This window comes from Uloborus diversus, chromosome 7 (genome assembly GCF_026930045.1).
Source record: "Uloborus diversus isolate 005 chromosome 7, Udiv.v.3.1, whole genome shotgun sequence".
Taxonomy (NCBI): domain Eukaryota; kingdom Metazoa; phylum Arthropoda; class Arachnida; order Araneae; family Uloboridae; genus Uloborus; species Uloborus diversus.
Window position 1 is genome coordinate 149,103,509 of NC_072737.1, and position 21,665 is coordinate 149,125,173.

Sequence of the window (21,665 nt, forward strand, 5' to 3'; positions counted from 1 at the left end):
CAAAATAAACATTAAACAGACAAAACACAAGAATAAAGAAATGTTTATGGCAACCAAAAGATAAGGAGCAAGAGATAAATTATAAAATAGAAAAGAGAAACACAAGCAATGTTTGCTTGTGTTATATGCTTAAAAACTAATAAGACTAAAAATAAGCAAGCAACTGAACTGACACAAATGTGTCCAGTACAGTGTTCATCAAAGTTGATCTGCGTTAAAATGAAAGAACAAACAAAGTGTGGCAAGAGCATCAGTACAATGTCCCAAAGGGTTCACCATTTAAAAGAATGATAGTTCTTTTTTTAGGAGATTGCACTGAAATATTAATTTCAAGGAGCCCATGTTTTACATCCACTTCTTTATAAGCAACACATCCCTAGTGTGTGCACACACACATGAATACGGTGCTAGAAAAAAGAAGTTGAAAATTTAAATCTAATCCTCATGATAATGCCTAATTTAAGTTTCTTGGTGTCAAAATTAACAACCTAGGTGCTGTTTTTAATGAGCCTTAACATATTCGTATCCCAATATATTAAAAAATATATATTAAATAGAAATGCTGCATATAGCCAATAGCATATTTAAAAAGATTGTGAAACATGCAAAAAAAAAAAGATTTTTTAGAGACAAAATTGTTTTTATTTTAAAATTATAGTAAACTCTCATTAATCCAGACCCTATCAAACCGGACTTCGCTTGATCAAGACAACCATTTGGTGCCTAGGGTTGAAAATCATGGCATCAAGTCAAAAATTTTGATTCCAACATGCAACTAACAACCACTTATTTCAAATACTACATGAATATTTTTTATCTATACAAATAAAGACATGTAAACATTAATAAAATGAAAAAAAAAATATATGTTGACTAAAAACTGATATTTTTCAAGCAAATAATATTTTAAAGAGTATCATAAAACACTTGAACTTAACTCCCACTCACCTGGTGAGCTTGGGGATGAATATGAGAAAAATTATTATCGGGCCTTGGCAAGGAAGTGAAAGTGCTGCTCATGGCTCCCCGATTTGCTTGAGAGCCATCAAGGCCATTATTTCCAGCAGGTGCAACTAGTTTATTTTAAAAAGAAAAAAAAATAAATAAATTGAAGATATTTTTAAACAGTTAATTTAAAAAGTATAATCACAATAAGGCATTATTATTTACTGACTCCCTTCAGCTGAAAGCATATTATGCATTTCTTACTCTTTCTTTATTATGTCATTCGAAACACAAAAGTTGTATCTACACTTTTTATCAAAATTAAGTTACGGTCATCATGTGGTTCTTTATCACATATTTCACCTGAATACTCCGTTTTATGGTCATTTGTGAATAGGAAATATATTTTTTTGTAATTCTGAAAAAGTTACATTTAAATGCAAAGAAGAGACCGAGGGGACATGATTCAGCTGTTTAAATTTATTAAAACGAAAGATGTTACGGGGCTAAAGTTTAGCACTGAAAACAGGACAAGGGGTCATTGTTTTAAGCTATTTAAATCTCAGGCTAACATGGATATTAGGAAAAATTATTATTTTAGCAGGGTAGTGGAACCTTGGAACAGCTTACCGGAAGAGGTGGTAATGAGCAAAGGAGTAGACAGTTTTAAGAGGGCCATTGATCTTCACTGGGGATTGTAAATTGACTAGGACCAGTCTAGCTGGGCCCAGAGCCTGTTGCTGGTCGTCACTTTTGTATTTGTATTTGTATATCAAATACATGGAGGGAAAAAACTTTAAACGGCAATTTCTCCTTTTGAACTCAGCTGCAGATAGGACTTTTGTACTTAGCTTGATAGTATTGCTTACTATGCGTATTCAATGTGCATTTTCAGTTATTGCTTTTACTGGGTTTAGAAAATACCCATCATTATAAAACCAAAAGTATTCCAAAACCACATTATTATGGATCAAAAAATTCCTTTACATGCTGTAATTTTTCTTTTGCATTGGTTTTGGTGTGAATTTGTGTAAATGTTTTGACCTTTCCCTTGATGTGTCATAAAAGGTCGCAGAAATGTTTTAAGTATTTGAGAGAGCTACTAATGATCAGAGATTAGGATGGTTACATACTGTGCTCTTTATTGATTAGTCTCACAGACAAGTCCCCCACATTGTGGAGGCTAAGGGGTACCTCAACAATAGGGCTCAGTGCAAGAGTAAACCCCATTTTGTAAATATGTTTATATATATTTCAAAATTTGGCTAAACTGGAAGCAGGCCCACAGCATTATTAAGGTGGCTCGGAAATGAATGTGGGGACCATTACACATGCTGTATAGAGCCAAGATTAAGCTTGTGAGAAGGTCAGAGAAATTTTTAACATCTCAGCTGTATTGACAAACCACAGCTACACAAGCTTTGATCAATACACAAAGAAAGCACTTATCATGATAGAAAAAAAATTCAGACTTTTCAAAAACATTCGCTTGTATTTGTAGAGAGGTCATGTTCATAAGACTCTTACAATTCTCCAAACTCATATTGTTTCCTAATGGACAGATAAGAGACTGGAAATTAATTCAAAAAACAAAACAAACCCTTACACTTATAGTTGAAAGCTTTAATCTCCCTGGAGAACCACACGGCCAATATTTAGTACAAACTCCTTTTCTCCTAAATGGAACATAATCCCCCACTGTTTTTGCTAGTTTTTCCTTAAAGTCCGTCCACTGCAGATTTATGTTGCTATTTTCTAACCCTGACGAAAAAAACCTCTTTCAAGCTCTGCCTAAGTGCAACAAAATCAGTGTTTCTGAAATTGGGCACAAACCTGAAACTCATCTTTGTGCGCTTCAAATTTAATTCAGAACCTAATACTGTTATGATCACTATCTCCAATATGTTCCCCTACACACAACCCCGAACTTCCTACATCACAGAAAACTAGATCCAAAATCGCATCCTTTTGTTTCCTGAGTTACAACTTGATCTAAGAAACAGTCACCAATTACTGTTAAAAATTCCTCTTCTATGCCATTTCTGGGGTAAAAATTATTCCAATCAATACCCGGAAAATTGAAATCCCCCATTATGATGACAGATCCCTTAATGTCGCTAACAATACGATACATCTGTTCATCATGTCCCTGGCTCAAATTAGGTGGATATGTTTGCTTCCTTTCTTCCAATTTTAGGTTTTAATGGAACTTTTAATGTTTACTGATGTGTCAATATAGTAGCAAGGCTTGTCTTTTTATTTGGCGGAATATTTTTTCATTTTAATGGAGCTTTGTAAAAGAAAAAGTAATGTATGGCATTGCCAAAAAGTAGCTTCTATGTAGCTTTGACCAAACATGACGGCAATAAATAAAATGAAAATAATAGCCAATATCATACATGTGTCAAGTGAGCTATAACAGAAAAATACCATTCATTTCTGAAAACAAAATTTGTAAGATGTTTTTCTCATTAAATTACAATTATACATACCAGATGAACTAACTGGAGGTGAAGCTAACTGTTTCCGATTATCTCTAACGACTGAGTTTGTGACAGGTGAATTTTCGGAAACAGGGGAACTATTTCTAGGACCAGACTGACTGATATTATTTGGTGGGCTAGGCGTTGAAGCACTGATGTCAGAAAATGCAGCCAGTTTTCCTTCATATGAAAAATGACAAAAAGTATAACACTTCAATCAAAACTAAATCAAAACTCTTTAATTTTTAGAGTGAAATGCAATAAATTTATAATGAAAATATCTAAAAAGTCTCATAAATTAGGGCAGCAAAGAATGAAAATCATCGAATTTATAGATTAAAAAAGTATATTCAAAATAATTCTTTAGAAATTTAAAAATTGTAGAAAAGGCAAATATATTTAATTAATTTATTTATTTTTAAAAAACTTTATTTTGTACCAGAAAACTCTTACAGGGGCTAAAACTCAGAACAAGGCAGTTGCATTCTTGTTGAAAGTTTTCAGATTCCTTCTTAAAAGTAGTCTCGATGGGAGATTCTCACAAAAGATAAATATGAAAGGGTCTATATTTATGAACATAAAACTGGGAACCAGACCCCAAAGTTAAGTATTTTGGCTTATTATTCATTCTGAAATGAAATCCAACTCACTACGGCTTTTTAGTAACTGCATGATGATGCAGCATGGACTTCTGCTTACATAACTGACATTCTCCGACATTTAATGCTCAGTTTTCCTTCAAGATATAAGTTACAAAATAAAATATTTTTGAGCTACTGAGCTGAAACAAAAGGGTTTTCATCAATGCTCTCACTACCAAAGGGCACAACTTTAAGGGACACGCATCTAGACTCAATTCTGGATTTGGTTCAATTTGCGTTAGATATGAACTCAGGTAAAGCGGTTTGACTGCATACTCCCTAGTTCGGCAGCAATGGGAGTTCAAAGTTACTAGTTTAGCTTCAGAAAAGCAATAATTTTTCCTTTAAAACTAAACTTTGTTACCTTTTTCTTGCTATTAAGTTGCAGTATCTCCCAACTGAATGCATTCACAATATAGAATAATTTCCACAGTCCATACGTTTACTAACAAGAGGCACGAAACATGTTAGGAGAGCAAATACTGCGGCAAAGCTTCAGATTCCAAACAAAATACTATTGCAGTTCTGGATCTAAACAAGCAAATTTAAACCTCCTTTGCAGCTGAACTTTGCAGCCTATACACTAAAATTATTTTATTTGGGCTCATATCTGGTACGGATTAACCTAAATACAGAAATTTATCCAGATTCATGACCTTCAAGTTTTTGCCGTTTGAACCAGGCCGAGTTACAGGACTTTGGAATTACAATGACGTTTTCATTGGAATTTGAAACTTAAACATAGTATTTGCCCTCTGTATACATTCAGCCTCTCTTGTCAGTACAATGTAGTGGGGGGGGGGGGGGGGGGGGGTATTTATACAATGTTGTCAATGCATTCAGTTGGCTCATATTGCAATGTGATTTCAAGAAAAGGGTAAGGAAAGTTAAATTTTAAACGAAAAACCATTGTGTTTCTGGACAACTTGGGCCTATGCAGTCAAACCACTTTACCTGGGATCATATCTAATACGAACTGATCTAAATCCAGAATTTCATCCGGATCTGTGACCCTCAAGGTCGTACTGTTTGGTAGTCAGATAAGATTAATCAGTGTGTCCATGGTTGAAAATATTTTATTGCAATCTGCAACTTAAACATAGTTCAGTTTGTTTCATTTTAAGAAATTTTACATGTATTTGTTCAATTTTAAACTAAATTTTCTCTTGCAAACAAAAACCAATTTTCCTTTTTTTTTTTGATTTTGTTCATCAGTACCACAAGACCCGTAGAATGTTATAAATAGTGCTATAAAATAGAGTACATGGAAAACCTCCCACATGCATTGAAAATCCAAGCAATCAAAAGATGTTTTCAGTAAAAATATTACTTTTGAATACAACAATCTAAGCCCAGAAACATGTCTAAGCCCCAGAAACATGAATGGTTATTAAATGATCATTTTAAAAACTTTACACATGTTCAATAGTAAAAATAGCCAAATTATAACCATTTGCAATTTTTGGAGACTCTTTAAATATAACTGCAATCGGTGACGAACATGTTTATCTTGCTGAAGTGGGAAGCTGACAATTTGAAGCTTGATAAACACTAAAATCTATTGAGTAGACAAATATTGCGTCAAAAAGTTACTCATTGATCTTTAATTTTCTAGCAGTGAGTTTCTAGCTGAAACACAAGAACAGCCATTTTGAAAGCGAGTGAGACAGGAGAATGGGGCGAAATTAAGACAATATTTGTGAGACATTCAAAAATAAAGAGGAAATGCATTTTTGGGATAGTAACAATAACAGGTGAATCAAATTCAAGAACTGGAAGTCAAATTCAAGGTAAGTAAAACACTTATAAAGCACTTGCAAAGTCAGAATTTATTTTTTAGAGAGTTTTTTGGTCATAAATCTTTGCAAATGCACCAAATGAATGAAAATGATGAAAAAACAATTACTTTCTCAAATTCGTGAAAAATTAGAATTACACTGCCGTGTAAAGCACAGAAGTTGCAATTGCATTTTTTTAAAAATCAAAATTGAGTTACTGTCACCAGATGGATCTTCACATATCATATTTTACCTCACATACAATTTTTTAAAGTCATTTTTAAAAGGGAGACATTTTTAAAAAATCCAAAAAAGTAGCATCAAGTATATGATGTTACAAAACTTTAAAAAGGAAGTTCCCATTTTAGGCTTAGCTGCCGATTCCACTTAACTTTTGTGCTAAGCTCACCAGTATACCAACATACACAGCATTTTTCAGTTCAGCCCCTTGTTATTTTCCTTTTTAAACCTGTATAACTTAAACATAGCAAACAATTAAAAGTTAAACTTTACCTGTTGACCTAATAATGGCGACTGGCCTTGCCATTGGAGCAGGTGGGGGCGGAGGAAGCATTGGATTTGAGTAAAAGTGGGGTAGTTTAGTTGGACTCTGCGCCTCAGAATCTTGGCTCGTCTGAAAAAAATGAAGGTACAATGTTTAAAATCTAAAAAATAAAAATAAAAAAAGGGGGCGGGGGGGGGGGACTATACAAAGAGAATGGTTACTTTATTTAACAGGTCCACAACTATTATGCATACAGCAAGTACACAAATAGTGTAGTGAAATCAAGCTCTATTTTTGGAAAAGGCATTCCATTGATGCTTTAAATTCATAAAAATTATTATTTCCCAAAAATTGACCAAAAAAAGAAAAAAAAAATCTCCGAAAGCTTTTTTTTGATGTTTGAATGAAAATGAGCTCAGTGAGATTATACAGTCGGACCCCGATTTAACAAATTCACTGGGACCGAAACTTTTATAAGTTAAATCCGGGATTCATAATATTCGGGTGGGAAAAAATTGAAAAGAAAATCGTTTACCTTACCTAAAACCCCTAATAAGCAACTGCGCAAAAATATCCATACTTAGAAAGTGTTCACTTTTTACTTGGCATTCCACGATTTATTACACTGTTGTAAATTTGAAATTTTAAACTACTGATGAGTAATAAATGTTTGACAATTTCCTTAATACTTTACTCAAAATAATTCTCTTTCGACTTGGATAGAAGAAAATACTGTCTTTTGCAGCCTGCTGCCTGAGATATGTTTTTACAGTTTTCAGGCCATGTAAAGCTTTTGAAAAAGTAAGTTTTAATGTGAGTTTCACAACCGCTTTCTGCATCAAAATCACTATCTTTGGTTGCCCCTTTGTCCTGGCTCATAAAAAATTGCTGATTCCAAAAAAAGTCTTTTTCTGCTTCGGACAATATGGATGTAACATTGAGAAAACTATTCAATATTTCCTAACTCAAATTAAGAAAAAAAAAATTTCGGCTGTTAAAAAATTCGTTATTTTGGGGGTTTATTATTCGGTAAATAGGAGTTTTTGCCTTCATTTTAAGTTTGGGAAAAAGAAATTCGTTAAATCTCGAAATTCGTTAAATTGTGAAATTTGTTAAATAGAGGTTTGTTAAATGGGGATCCGACTGTATATTGTTTTAACATTATTAAAACAGTAGAAAACCGTGAACCAGCACTACAAGCATTCAACTCTTTCAAATCCACCGACTAAAAACATGTAATTGTCTAACATTTGCATAAGTTTTCAGATGTAAATAATGAAAGTCTAGTGTCAAGTATGAATTTAGGGAGGCATTAATTTCACAAATTTAAAAATGAGTGAATTAATTTCCATTTCTAGACTTTTTATTTTTTGTTTAGTTTGTACCTGAGTTCCACCCCAAATCAACAAGCCTCTGAAATTGACCCATCATCGATTTCTACAAATTTTTCAGGTTTGAGTTTACCCACGTGATAACAGAATAAAATAGTTCTTTTAGATTTTTTTGACCATTAGTTTTTTGTGTGAGAGCCCCTAAAGTAATCGAAAATTGGCCAAAAGTGACATTTGGGTAGTTACAAAAATTATTTTTTCTCAGCTCCAATAGGAGCTAGAGTGCTGTATTAGGTGCCATTTTAAAGTTGTTTTAATAGGCTTTCACATGATATGTCACTTGACAAGATTATGCAATATTATTCTAAGGTCATTCAAATCATTATTTGACCTTAAATATTTTAAAAAGTAGACTTTTTAAAAATCAGAAAAAAAAGTTTTTTGCTTATTAATGTACTCTACATGTAGTAAAAACTTGAGAATGAGACAGATATGGGATCACACTGAAAATTAATTAATAAATGTTTCTACTAGACAGAATAATGCAATTTTCCCTATGTGCTCCCATTTCTAATTCCCATAAGATACCATTTCTGTCCCATTCTGAAATCTTTTTCATGTGTGATGGTAGATTACTATTAGTCAGCAAAAAATATATTTTTTTCAGATTTTTAAAAAAATTTCTGTTTAAAATATTTAAGGTCAAATAATGATTTGAATGACCTAGGAATAATATTACATAATCTTGTCAAGTGACATATCATGTGAAAGCCTATTAAAACAACTTTAAAATGACATCTAGTACGGCACTTTAGCTCCAATAGGAGCTGAGAAAAAAGAATTTTTGTAACTACCGAAGTGTCACTTTTGGCCATTTTTCCAGTACTTTGGGAGGTCTCACACAAAAAACTAATGGTCACAAAAATCTAAAAGAACTATTTTATTCTATCATCACGTAGGTAGACTCATACCTGCAAATTTTGTAGAAATTGACGATGGGCCAATTTCAGAGGCTCGTTGATTTGGCGTGAAATGCCCCACCTGTAAATTAAAAGTATATCATAATTGAAGAGCTCGGGGCAAGAATGTAATAAGCCACACTTTTGGAAAAATGAGTTTTTTGTTCTAAATGCTGCTTTGATAATTGAAATGAACATGGCAATGGTTTATGTCATTGTCAGAAAAAGATTAGTATTGCAGAATACATAATATATAACATCTATAAAAAATATTTGTAGAATTTTTCAAAAGTTGGAAATTTGGCCTACTGGAAAAAAACTCATGTGGCATATCACATTCTTGACCCTAGCCCTTCAATTATTTTCATACTATAGCTTTTCAGAAAGATATTAGATATTTCACTGCAACAATTAGTACACAGTAACATTTTAAGAAAGAAATCATATGCCCAATAACAGCAAACTCAAAAAGGCTGCCAAAAACTTGTAAAAATAAACAAAATACAAAATTTAAAATGCAATACAAAAAAATTTTTTTTTTTAAAGAGTTCTAACTGGCTCATTTTAATAAAGCATTATCTTTTTATATACTACCTTTCAGCAACAAAATTTCTATCAAAAAAGTGCCTTTTTAATTAATTATTCTTTATCTATAATAGAAGCCCCCAGATATTTTTTTTTGGTCAGGAGGAAACACAATGGAGATATCTTACATTGTGTAATAGGAGTCAACTAGGACAAGAAGGAAAACAGTTATTAATGTAAAATGCATAAATCAGAAATATATAAATGGTATCTTCACTTTAAATACATCTTGTTGGTAAACATACTTGTGGGCTTGGACCAGAATTCTGAGCTTCTTGGCACACTAAGTTAACAAAATCAGACAGAGTATCACCATTTTCTTGATACTTTGTAGGAGTAATATAATAAGGACTGGAATGGGATAGAGGACCACTTATGTTTGAAGACTGTGATGTCATATTCATTGCTGAATGTTGTTGCAAACCTAGAGAGAATTAGAAATACACAACAATACAGCTTAGTTAATTTTCAAACAATATTTTAATGTTTAAGAAATATATACTTCTTCAGTGAAAAATAACTTTTTTTTCAATATTAAAATATGAATGAGCTTATATTAAAACTAGCTGTGTTGCCCGGCTTTGCTCGGTCCACCATAAAAATAAAAATTGTGTCAAGTGACTTATGCTTAACAACCAGGCTTAAATAAAAGAAAAAGAAACATCATGCAAAGTTTCCTTTTAAAAAATGATGACAGTATTGAAATACTTTTAAGAAATTAAAATATAACAGATAGATTTAAAAAGGGTAACTGTGGAAACATCAAATAAAATTAGTTTAAGAAATTAAAGTGTGAAAGATACAATGGATTCCAAAAGCGTAACCATGGAAATGCAAAAATTAAATGGTTAACAACTTAAATGGAAATCGGATTTTTGGAACCTTTTTCCTTTGAAGTTAGAAGCTTACATTTTCGACCAAAGGTTGAGTTAGATCTGGAGTAAAAAATTTCACTTTTTCCAATGGTGTCAAAGAGAAAACTGTGGGACCATTCCTTCACTTTTTACTGATAGATTTAATGAAGAAAGTAGTGCCTAAATTTCAGCTAAGCCTAAAAAAAATTCGAGCTACAAACGCAAATAACTCCTGCCGTAATTAAGTTAGAGCATTGAAATAAATTGCGTAGAATGCCGAAAATTCTGCCCTTTCCAACGATATGTAACATTAATATGTGCAAGTAATTTTTCACCCTTATATTTAGGAACTTATGTGAAAACTGGGCCTAAATTGCAATAAAAAAAGAACTACTCGTCTAATTGATTTCAAACTGGTCTGCAAACCTTTCCGGTGCTGAAAGAAAGAAGCTGTGAAAATTTCAGCGAAATCGGCCGGGAAGTTCTCGAGTTTTGCGCGTTCACACAAATAAACGCTTTTTAGAGACTTCATTTTATACTATGTAGAGAAGTAGGAATCGATGCTCCAAAAATACCATTCAAAAAAATTTAGAAAAGGGGCCTTCAACAAATGATGTAACACTTTGAAGGGGTTGGGAGGGAGTTTGTGAAAGTGAAATTGTGACAAGGGGGAGGGAGGGGGTAACAAGTGGGACGTCATACTTTTTTGAATGAAAATGTATTTCTGCAACGTATCATGATATATGACAAGGGTTTAGTGTGACACATTGTGACAAAGGAGGTGGTGTTAACATACAAGGTTGGAAAAAAGTGTGACATCATTTATATGGACAGCCCCTAACCACATTTAAAAGTTATAACAGAAAAATGTGATGATTAATACAATATTCCCACAATAAGCATTAAAAAAATACAAATAGCTACTTTTACACACATTGCAGATTCAATATTTATGATAAAAGATTCCATGGAGAAAATAAAAGCTCATAAATTGCAGATGAAGGATCCGAAAACATTGGAAAAGAAAGTGCCATTAGAACATTGTCAGTAAAGATCAAGAAAAGAGGAAGTACAAAGTCACAGATTGGAAACGATAATTTTAAGCAAGGAAAGAATTGAGAACAGAATGCCACAATCAAGCCACATACACAAATAATTAATATGCAAAGAAGCTAGTGGTACTTAACTTGTTCCCTCACGGTGAAAAGACAAATTTATTATTATCAGAAATTAAATGACTGAGAGGGGAGAATAAACTAACTGGAAATGTTAAATGTTAAATTAATATGCAACTTAAAACTTTTTTAGAAAATTATTTAATAAAAAAAAGCAGTTAAAGAAGTTACTGGAATTATTATTTATTTTTTTTACAGCTGATCCTTTTGATAAGTTTTTTTGAATATATAAATATAAATTGAAATGAATTGCTTTACATCCATGAGACTCATTTGAATGCTCTGATTATGGTTCAAGATACCAAAATGAGACCTATTTAATTAGTTGCATAAATATTATGTCCACAATGTTTTAAATATTTACTGGGACAGGAAGAAAAATTCTGATAGGCACATGTATGAAAAGCACAATGTAATTCAAAAACTGACACTGAAAGCTACACAGCAAGCAAAGTGAATGATCTAAAGCACCACCGAGTGAATAATGTGCTCCAAAAATAAACCATCTCGGAACTTACCCTCTTGAATTTTAGAGGAATGAGAAACCTCAGCTGCAGACAAATCAATTTCCTTGGAGGATGCATGTGAGGTCAGAGGTCCACCTGTAATATGTACAAATCGGCTCGGAACTTTAGACTTTAATTTTGTGCAAGGGCTTTGTGCAAGTGACACAGTTATTTGATTTAGACAAGAGGATTCAGCTTTTGACAAGAGTAGGAGCAAAGCTCAAAAAGTTTTAAATGCCAAAGTACATATCATACAGCTATACAAACTTTTTAAATTTTGGAGTCTCTAAGATTACTATTGAATTTACACAAAGGAATTAGTACAAAGGAAAAAAAATCTTGGAAACCATTATATTAATATATACATATTTTTTCCAAAATATTTCTATTTTTACTGTGCAAAATGTGCGATCTGAATTACAAAAAAAGGTCTGCTCAGGAAAAATGAATGGAAATTCATACAGCAAACAACTGTAAAACAAAAAAAGACAGCACTTCTAACCATAATCTCAATTTTCTGAAAGAGAGGAAACATTTGAAAATACCATATGAAAGAAAGAAGAAAATATATGCAAATTTAAAGTTTCGTGTAGCTTTAAATCCTTTATAAACAAAAATAATAGTACGAGTTAATGTTTGGAAAAATCAAACACAAACTATTGATTATTCTCTACTGGTAAAGAACACTTAAATAACTGCAATATAGTTCCAATGTAATGCATTTATAAATTGAAAAAATGAAAATATATATAAAATAATAGATAAAAACAATTTTTGAAATTTAATAGTAGAAGATTTCATAAATATATTAACAAAAGTAAAAATATTACTACCTATTTGCATTAAACTCGCCAAAAGAAAAGAAAATGATTGAAACTGCATAAAAATTAGCAAGTTAATTTTCCTCATAAAATAAAATTTAAAACTTTTTTAATGAAACTTAGAGCAGAATTTCAAATAAAATCAACGGCACTTTCATTAAAACAATGATGTTTGGAAATAAAATTAAATAATTAAAAGAAAACATGTAAACAAGTAAAAATCATATACTAAGTGCAATTGTTAGCAATGAAATCAGTCAAAAGCTAATTATTTTCTAAATTCGTAACTAATTTAATAAAATTTGTGAAATGCAGTAGGTAGAAACTGAAGAAATGTTACTTTCATATAAGTGTAGAAAGAGAAAGATTTTAAACAAACGCTGTATATATTTTATATCATGGATTAACCCCCAAAAAGACAAGCATTTAATTCATTATGAATTTTTATGTCATAGTAAAACAGCAAATGAGGTGTTCAGAGTCAAAGTGGATTAAAATTCATAACTTATAATTTTTAGAAAACCAATGTTAAATTCTACAAACTTTTGAATTCCCAAGTAAAATGTGGGCAATATGAAAAGATCAATGGTCATAAATTTGAAAATTTAAAAATAATAATTCAGGTGGAAATCTAATTTAAAATCAGAATTTACAGGACTTATTCAGTTTGACCTTGCAGCAATAGTAGACAATAGGTAACAAATGTGTAGTTCATAGTAAAAGTGGTGTAACTCCTAGTGAACTATTGTACTATGCCTTATTTAAAAAAGCTCTTTTCAAATTTTTCCCTCAGAAAAAAAAAATACAAGCGTTCAGCTACAATTTACATGTGCAAGTGGAATAAAGTAAAATTTTCTGAATACAGTGCAAAATTTTCTGAAACTATGAGGAACTCTTGTTCGGGTAGGATGCAGACTAGGGAGCGGGGGGGGGGGGGGGGGAGTAATAGTTATTTGTAAGGAACATTTCATTGAATTTTTTGGGAAATACAAATTTATAAAGGAAAATGAAAAAAAAAAAAAGAAAACATGCATCAAAATTTGGTTGAGTACAATAGACACCTGGTTGTAGTGCTTGAGCCCCCCTTTCTTTCTTTCATCAAAATTTGTTTCTGTGATCAAGATCATTTTACTGCAGGGATTTTCTTGAAATCCTAATAATTGAAAATTCCCTTTTTTAGGAAATTTTGTTGTTTTGATGAAAATTCAGGAGATATGTGCTTTATAATTGAGTTCAGTAGCAGAAATCAAAATTAAAGAGTCTCGCGAATGAATTGGGAGACCTGGCACTATGCTTTCTTGAATGTTTCTTCATAAAAAGTGTTTTTCAATAACATTTGTTTGAAGTTTATTCAAATATTAAATCAAGGTTTGTGTAGGGCCTAAATTTCCTCATACAGCCTTGTGCTTTTTTTTTTGAACCATCAATAATTTGAAACTTACTCAAATAAAAAAAGTGCAACATGGGAATGAGAAGTCCTGGCCAAAATCTTTCAATCAAAATATTTACCCCCACAAATCCCCCAAGAAAGTAGTGAGTGTGTGTGTGTGGAGGGGAAGGGGGAAGGAGGCTAGATACATGCTTCTCAAGCTCAAAACTCGCTTTTCAAATTTTTAAAATTAAATTACACATATTGAGTTATTTTATTTTTTATCCTGACTATTTTCGCTTTTAGAGACATTTGTATGAGATAATTAAGAGTTCTTTCAATGTTTTTGCAAATTTATAAACTTATAACAAGAAAGTAGGCAAAAAACTAATCATGTATGAAAAAATACCAAAAAAAAAATTTAGAAAGAACCTAACATTGAACACATATCTTTGTCTTAACTGCAACAGTCTGGAGTGTTATAACAAAAACAACAAGCTTCTTACCTTGATCGATATCACTACTCCAAGAAGCTTGACTGTGGAGCTGAGCTGCACTCTGGCCATAGAAACTGCTGATGTCATTGTGGACTTTGTCAACATCATCTTCACCGGAGGACATCTTTCGCAGTCTCTTATTGTGGGGTTCTTCAGGACTAGGAGGGTGCGGCGTGCCATGATTGTTATGCGGATGCAAGGCAAGAGGAGGACCAGCCCCGGACTGTAGTCCTCGATGGTCAGGTGGGGATGAGTAACTGTTGCAGTAGTAGGTAGGGGATTCAATCTTGATCATGTTTAGTGCAGGCTGACAACTACTCGAAGTTTGCAAAATAGATGCTGAAATATAGGAACAAGGGAAAATTAAACAACGTCACATTAATTACACATACTTCATTTAAAATACTTCCCAAACCTTTATATTCCAGTAACAAGTGCAGAAATTTTGTTTTATATCAAAACAAAATAAGTAAAATAAACAACTTTAGATGTTGTTAAAGACTCAAATAAACGACCTAAAATTCAATGTGTTTAGTCGTTTATTTTTCCTAAAATAAACGACTAAACACATTGAATTTTCCCAGCAAAGGGGGAAACTTTTGTCATGTTACTCTCTGCAGCTTGACACAGGTTTATAGCCCAGCTAAGGCTCCCAAAGTCAATTTATATTTATAGGGAATATATTTTATTTTGTTTCTGTAAGTTTCAGTAAATGCATTTGTAAAATCATCAAAAATATTCCACATTTACAGCATTTGATGAAGCTTTAGATCTAATACTGCAAATAATAAGTGCATAGATAAGAAAAGAAAACTTCTACTTTGAAATTTGAAAAATGGGAAAGACATAAATCTAAAAATAAATAAATGAAGAAATTAAAGTGAAAAAAAAAATATTATTATGATACACTGGAAAGAAAATTACTATTCCTACATAGGAGAAAATTTATCCAATCCAAAACTGGCATTAAGGTTTTTTTCGCTCACCTTTGGATAACCTATACAGTTCAGCAGATGTAAAAACACCAGATGGAAAGACGAAATCTGATTCTGCAAAACAAAAAGACCACCCTGAAGTTTCAGTTTGCTCTTTTTGTGCATAAATTATAATATTAAAATTTATAACTTAACACCAGTTATGGAATGGAGTCAACATTGCAAGATAATATTATATTTCTGCAATTGAAATCTATACATTCTACCATTGTACAAATTTAGCAAAATTTTACAAAACACAACAACTGTTTAATTGAAAAAAGTAAACTTAAGGGTTAATAGGCTACAACTAAGTTAAGAAATTAAAAAATTTAGAAAATACAGAGCAATGCAACTGTAAAAATAATAATTACAATAGTAAAAGCAGCTTAATAAAGATTAAGAGAAAGAAGTTAATGGGTTAAAAAATTTTGCACAGAAAGCAATCCAAAGATCATTGTTTTAAGCTATTCAAATCTCAGACCAACCAGGAAATTAGAAAAATTAATACTTTAGTAGTGTTATGGAGCATTTAGAACAGCTAATCGGAAGAGGTGGTAGAGAGCAAGGGGGGTAAATAGCTTTAAGAGGGCCATTGATCTTCACTGAGGATTAATAAACTGACTACTACTAGCTTAGTTGGGCCTAGAGCTTGTTGCTGGTCACCACATTTCTATTTGCATCACAGACAAAATTTTGAATCAAATCTTGTAATACACTTTTGTTATGATTAAATAAATAATAATAATAATTATTATTATTATAAAAAAATAATCACATAGAAATATTTTAACATATTTCAAAAAATTTGGTACTACTGGAAGTTGAGCAGAATGATTTTTAATAAATAAATAAGAGAAAAATATATAAGCTACTAACTATAATACTATTCAATTAATTCATACAAAGAACTAAAAACAGCAATATCTTATAACAATATCTTATAACTACATAAAAATGTTCTTCAGAGAGTCCAATAAGGAGAGCGAGGGGAAAGCACACGCTTTTCACCATATTTGGTCACAATTTTGTCCTCGCATACCTATGTGTACGGATAACATTTCACATCTCTCACACACAATGCTTTGCGCTTCTCCGTATGAGGAAAAGCAAAATGCAATCTTCTGCTTACCCCCCCCCCCCCTTTTTTTAACTCAAAACAATTAGAAATTTACTAAAAAATAAAAGGAAAGGCAAACTCACAGACAAAATGACATGAATAGAAAAGCATGGAAGCAGAGTATGAGAGATCTGAAGGAACTTTTATATATGAAATAAAATCGAGTCTTTTACATACTTCATGATCAAGGATGGTGAAGAATAAGAGTGGTTTTTGTCTAGTAAAATTAATTTGAAAGAATACTAAAACAGCAATTTAACTTAATTTTTGTCATATTTCATGAAATGGGTCAATGAATTCTCCCCACACTGCTGTTCAGATTTCTTTCACAATTTGTCTATAAGAATGCATAGTATAGAAAAAAAATGACCCAAATACAGGGAAAAAAAAATCTAGGTGTATTTTTCAAGCTTACGATTGATCAACTTCACACATGTTGTTGTGTATAGGGGAAACACGCTTAAGCAATGGTAGTTAGAGCAAAGTAGTCTTGCATACAGATCAAGATGAATCAGAGGCAGCAGAACCAACATGGCAGATGTGGTAATTACAACACCAAGGTAAAATATACATTTGCTATCAATAATTTATGCTCTTCTGAAAAAAATATCACAATTTTTTCTTGCCATTACCAAGTCTAATTAAGTTCCTGCGCTTCAAAGATAAACCAGCAAAACTAGCCTCACATTGCTATTGCATCATCTGTTTTCCCTTTATTCTAATCACTACATATTCTATGAGAAAAAAAATTTGGTTCTATCCAAAATGCTATCTCCAGATATTTTGGTCCAAAACCAAATTTTTATCGATCCAGGATTGAAAAATTCCTCATAATATGGCAAAAGTTGTTGATAACAAAGGTAACTATCTTTGATTAAAAATTAAAACTTTTTCAAACTTAATGTGAGAAAAAACGACACTACTTTCCAGTTCCCCTAATGTTATAGAAATTTTTAAAACCAAGTGAAAAAAATATTTAAAAAAATAAATAAATAAATAAAACACAGAACTGAGATCTCCAAGGACAATAACTTCTACTCCAAGAATTTTTTTAAGAAGGCCCATCTGACAGCACAATTCCCTCCAATTTAAAAGTCGGTCTTCAGTTTTTGAGTAATTTAATTAAGTAAAATACTACATAACTAAATAAAACTGAATTAGGTAATTATAATTTACTTTTATAACTCGTTAATAAACCATTTTTTCTTTCTTTCTACTTGAAACATAAAATGAGAAAAAGAAAAATTTGTGGCTTTATTTATCAGCTACCCAACGTTTTCATAATTTTAAGTTTGCTTAGCTCAGAAGGTATGAGCAAAGAATTTATGATAGGACTTTTTTTAGTATTTTTTGAAAACAAAATAGACTTTCTTAATTTTAAAGGCTGTGAAAACATGAAGTAAACAATGTGAAACGCTTACAATGATGCACTTATACTTTTTTTATTGAACCAGAAAAAAGTCTTCCTTTGTTGCTCTTCAGATGAATGTTTATACATCATTTTGAAATTAAAAAAAAAAAAAAAGATTAGCAATGGTTCTGAAATTTTCTATTTCCAAGTTTACAAAATTAGTTAATTTTTTCAGAACTGTGTATGAAAATTTAAATCTTAAGAAAAGAGATTGACTGATAAATCACAGCAACAATGCTATTTTTGATGTTTTTATGATATGCAGACATGGTTTGAAAATATACACTGAGTACAATAACAAGTATTTGTTTTCCCATACCCTTGCTAAGGTGTACAATTGTTCCAATCTTTAATTATTTCATTTGGCATTTTTTATAAAGCTGGAACAGAATAAATATGTACTTCTATGAGCAGAAGACAAGCAGTAGAAATTAATATCATATTATTTATGTCTAACATTGCCATGTCTTAAAGCTTTTACACACAGAAAAAAAAAAAAACATTGAATGAAAATTTTGCTTATCGAACCACTTTGAAAATCAGCTGTTTAGTTGGCCTCGGAAAAAACTGAACAGCATCCACTTGGAATGTTGTCAATTGGAAACCCCTTCACAACTGTATTTGCTATCATGCCAGATAAGCTTACTAAAAGTCTTTTCCTCTTTCCATAAAAATAATGTTCATTCACAACTTTTTAGTGAACTTCCTTGCTCAATTTTGTCAATTCTTAATGATTCAATAAAAAAAACTAACCCTTTTGCATTTTAAATTGAACCAGAGCCTTTTTGTAAATAATTTACTCTTTTTCGTTTCTACCCTTAATTTTCTCAACTTCTATGGGGTTTTATTTCTTTTAAAAAGGAAAAAAAAATGGTCACAATACATACAATTCTTGAGCTACTATTTTTAAAATAAGTGAAAAAACTTACCTCTTTCATCCTCTTTGCTGCTATCACATAAACCATCTCTAATGCCACTTAAAGATTCTATAAAGTAATAATAATAACAATGAATCCTTAGATGATTTTATCTGTTTTAAAATTGTTAGCAATAAGAAAAAAAATTCTTTTTTCTTTAGAGATAAGTTTTTATTTTTGATTAATAAGTTACCATTGAACATTTTAAAAGTTTGAAGGGGAAAATACAAATGAACATTTAATTACAAAGCATTTCCAAAAATTACAATTGTTTAGAATTAGTAAATAATAAACATAAAAGTGCAAGTGTAATTGAATTTCACAGATGAATTAAATAACTTAATTGCATACAAAGGCAATAATTTTTGTAATGCTCACTAGGATGGAAAGAATGCCAAACTTTCAACAAACTTCAAAGTTATAGTACTAAGTCGTTAATTTTGCACAAGAATGATTTCTTCAAAGTGAATATTCAGTGTAATCAAATAAATAAAGAAAGAAAAATAGTCTAAACACAAATTTATGCACAAGGGCAGGGGAAAATTTCTTTTACAGCTTGAAAGTGCTACAGACATGTACATTGACATTAACAGTAATGCATACATCTGTAAATCTGAGCCAGAAGAACGCAAGTCCAAAAAAAAAAAAATCGATTTTCTATTTTTAGGGCATTTTATATGTAGAAGCCCATTCTGCATCAAGCCATGTGAACGTAATTCTTTAAAAAAAATCCTTTTGCTTTTTTTACCAGGGTTAAAAGAGCGTGTGTAACATCCTTTGCAAGGGCCAGAAAAAAGTTTTTCCTCTCTACGGAAAAAATCATCATAATGTGACTTATGCTCCTCTGGCTCTAAGGTACAGATATCGCTCTCACTAATTTGATAGGTTTATCAGTATCAAACAGTAGGAAATGAATTTTTCTAATAAGTTTCGATAACATCATGGATTAGAGGTCTCTGCTAGCTCATTGCTCTAATTTAGAACATTTAATTAACATTTCTGGAGCTGATTGAAAAAAAAAAAGGATGTCAAATAGTGGTAATGTCACTTAATTGGGCACCCCAAACTTATTTTTCGGGATAGGCGAAATTTTCAATTTAAAGAATGAAATTTTGAATTCTACCAAATAATAAAATATGATAGAGCACACATAACATACCCACATCAATAAGAAAGAATGTTAGGTACTATTAAAAATAATAAGAAATTTTAAGGAGGTTACAGTGACCTCCCATCAAGGCACCCCAACCTCTTATTGTTATTCCAAAACAACTACAAAAGATCCATCTATTTATATTTAAACTCATGACAATACCGACAATTTCTGAAGGAAAAAAAAAACTGTACCCTATTTCTGGAAACAATAATTTCAGAAAGAACACTGTTTTAAAGTAAATTTTTTTTAAACACTTTTCCTCTTTTTTTTTCAAAAGTTATTAAGAAAACATCTTTACACTGGGAGAAAAACAGCTTTAGAGTTACTAATGCTTAACCTCTACTTTGTGTACATGAAAGAGACAGGGAAGTAAGCTATTTTTAGACAAAGCATGGTATATTGGATACTTTCCATCCCTTGTAAATCTAAAATAGACTGAGCATGATGTAGGCAGGGTAAATTTTTCTTTTTTTTTCATCAGCTGTGAAAAGGAAAGTCAAGTTGAATTATGTTTTAAAATATATTTCTAAGTTCACAGGTCCTCTTTGTTAACAAAGAAAAAAAATTTTCCTTTTTTTTTTAAAGGCATTTTTCCACTGGTTCAAATGCTGAATATTTTTCCTACATTTTGTTTTAGTTAATGATACAAAAAAAAAAAAAAAAAAAAAAAAAAAAAATAGGATTTTGCATTGGTTTAAGAAAAATAGGTTGAGTTTATTGATATAAGACATTTTTTAAATTACTTTAAACTCAAAGATGGATAGTAAAAACTTAAACTTTGTTTCTTTAAAGCAGATTTTTTTTTTTTTTTTTTTTTTTTTTTTTTGCACTCAATCAAGTCTGAAGGCTATAGGTATCTTATAACTAACATTAAAAACAGACAATAATAAAAAAAAAATAAACAAATAAAATTCAAAAGTAAGTTTAGAATAACATAAATGCAAAAGTCTATAAATTAGAGTAAATTTGCTTTTAAAAATATTTTTATCCATTGTGGAAAGACCTACAGGCAGGAAAATGAAAACAGGCACTGAAATTTGTAGCAGTTTAGGTAGAGTTTGAAAAAGGTCTAATTTCATTCTAATCACATAAACTTTTGTTTACTTTTTATTTTTTAAATGTCATTTTGTTACACCTGGAATTGCCCTGAATCAAAAGGCATTATTACCCCTGTTCAACATATCAGGGCCGTGGATCCCTATAAAATAAAATACTTTTAAGAATTTAAAATGAGAAAAAAGAAACAAACGAAGGAGCTACGACATAAATATAACAACACAAAATAAAATGTTAATAACTTGAATGGAGAAGGAATTTTCTTAATCCAGGATATAACATTTTTTCTAATTGAGATAGAAGCTTGGATCTTTGACAATAAGTCAAGTTAGATCTGGAGTAAAAAAAGTTGCTCATTCCAATGTCATGAAAAAAACCCTGGGATAATTTGTTGACTTTTTATTGATAGTTTTAATGAAGAAATTAAAGCCTGAAATCCAGCGAAGCCTTGAAAAATTCGAAGTAAAAATGTGAATAACTACCACCGTAATTAAGGTAGAGAATTCGAACAAATTGCATAAAATGTAGAAAAATCTGTCTTTTCCAATGATAGATAATGATAATATCAATATCTGCGGATAA

At 31.1% G+C, this 21,665-nt stretch overlaps 1 protein-coding gene across 1 annotated transcript in view; it reads right to left on the reverse strand.

Annotated features, from left to right (window-relative positions):
* LOC129226939 (uncharacterized) overlaps positions 1-21,665 on the reverse strand; it is a 156,814-nt gene that overhangs the window by 4,798 nt on the left and 130,351 nt on the right. Inside the window, exons 14-22 of the mRNA XM_054861567.1 lie at positions 20,031-20,058; positions 18,884-18,940; positions 15,436-15,498; positions 14,459-14,788; positions 11,775-11,858; positions 9,473-9,651; positions 6,361-6,481; positions 3,438-3,608; positions 949-1,073 (exon numbers count right to left, since the gene is read on the reverse strand). Of these exons, the coding sequence (XP_054717542.1) occupies positions 949-1,073; positions 3,438-3,608; positions 6,361-6,481; positions 9,473-9,651; positions 11,775-11,858; positions 14,459-14,788; positions 15,436-15,498; positions 18,884-18,940; positions 20,031-20,058 (1,158 nt within the window). The remainder of the gene's footprint in view (positions 1-948; positions 1,074-3,437; positions 3,609-6,360; positions 6,482-9,472; positions 9,652-11,774; positions 11,859-14,458; positions 14,789-15,435; positions 15,499-18,883; positions 18,941-20,030; positions 20,059-21,665) is intronic.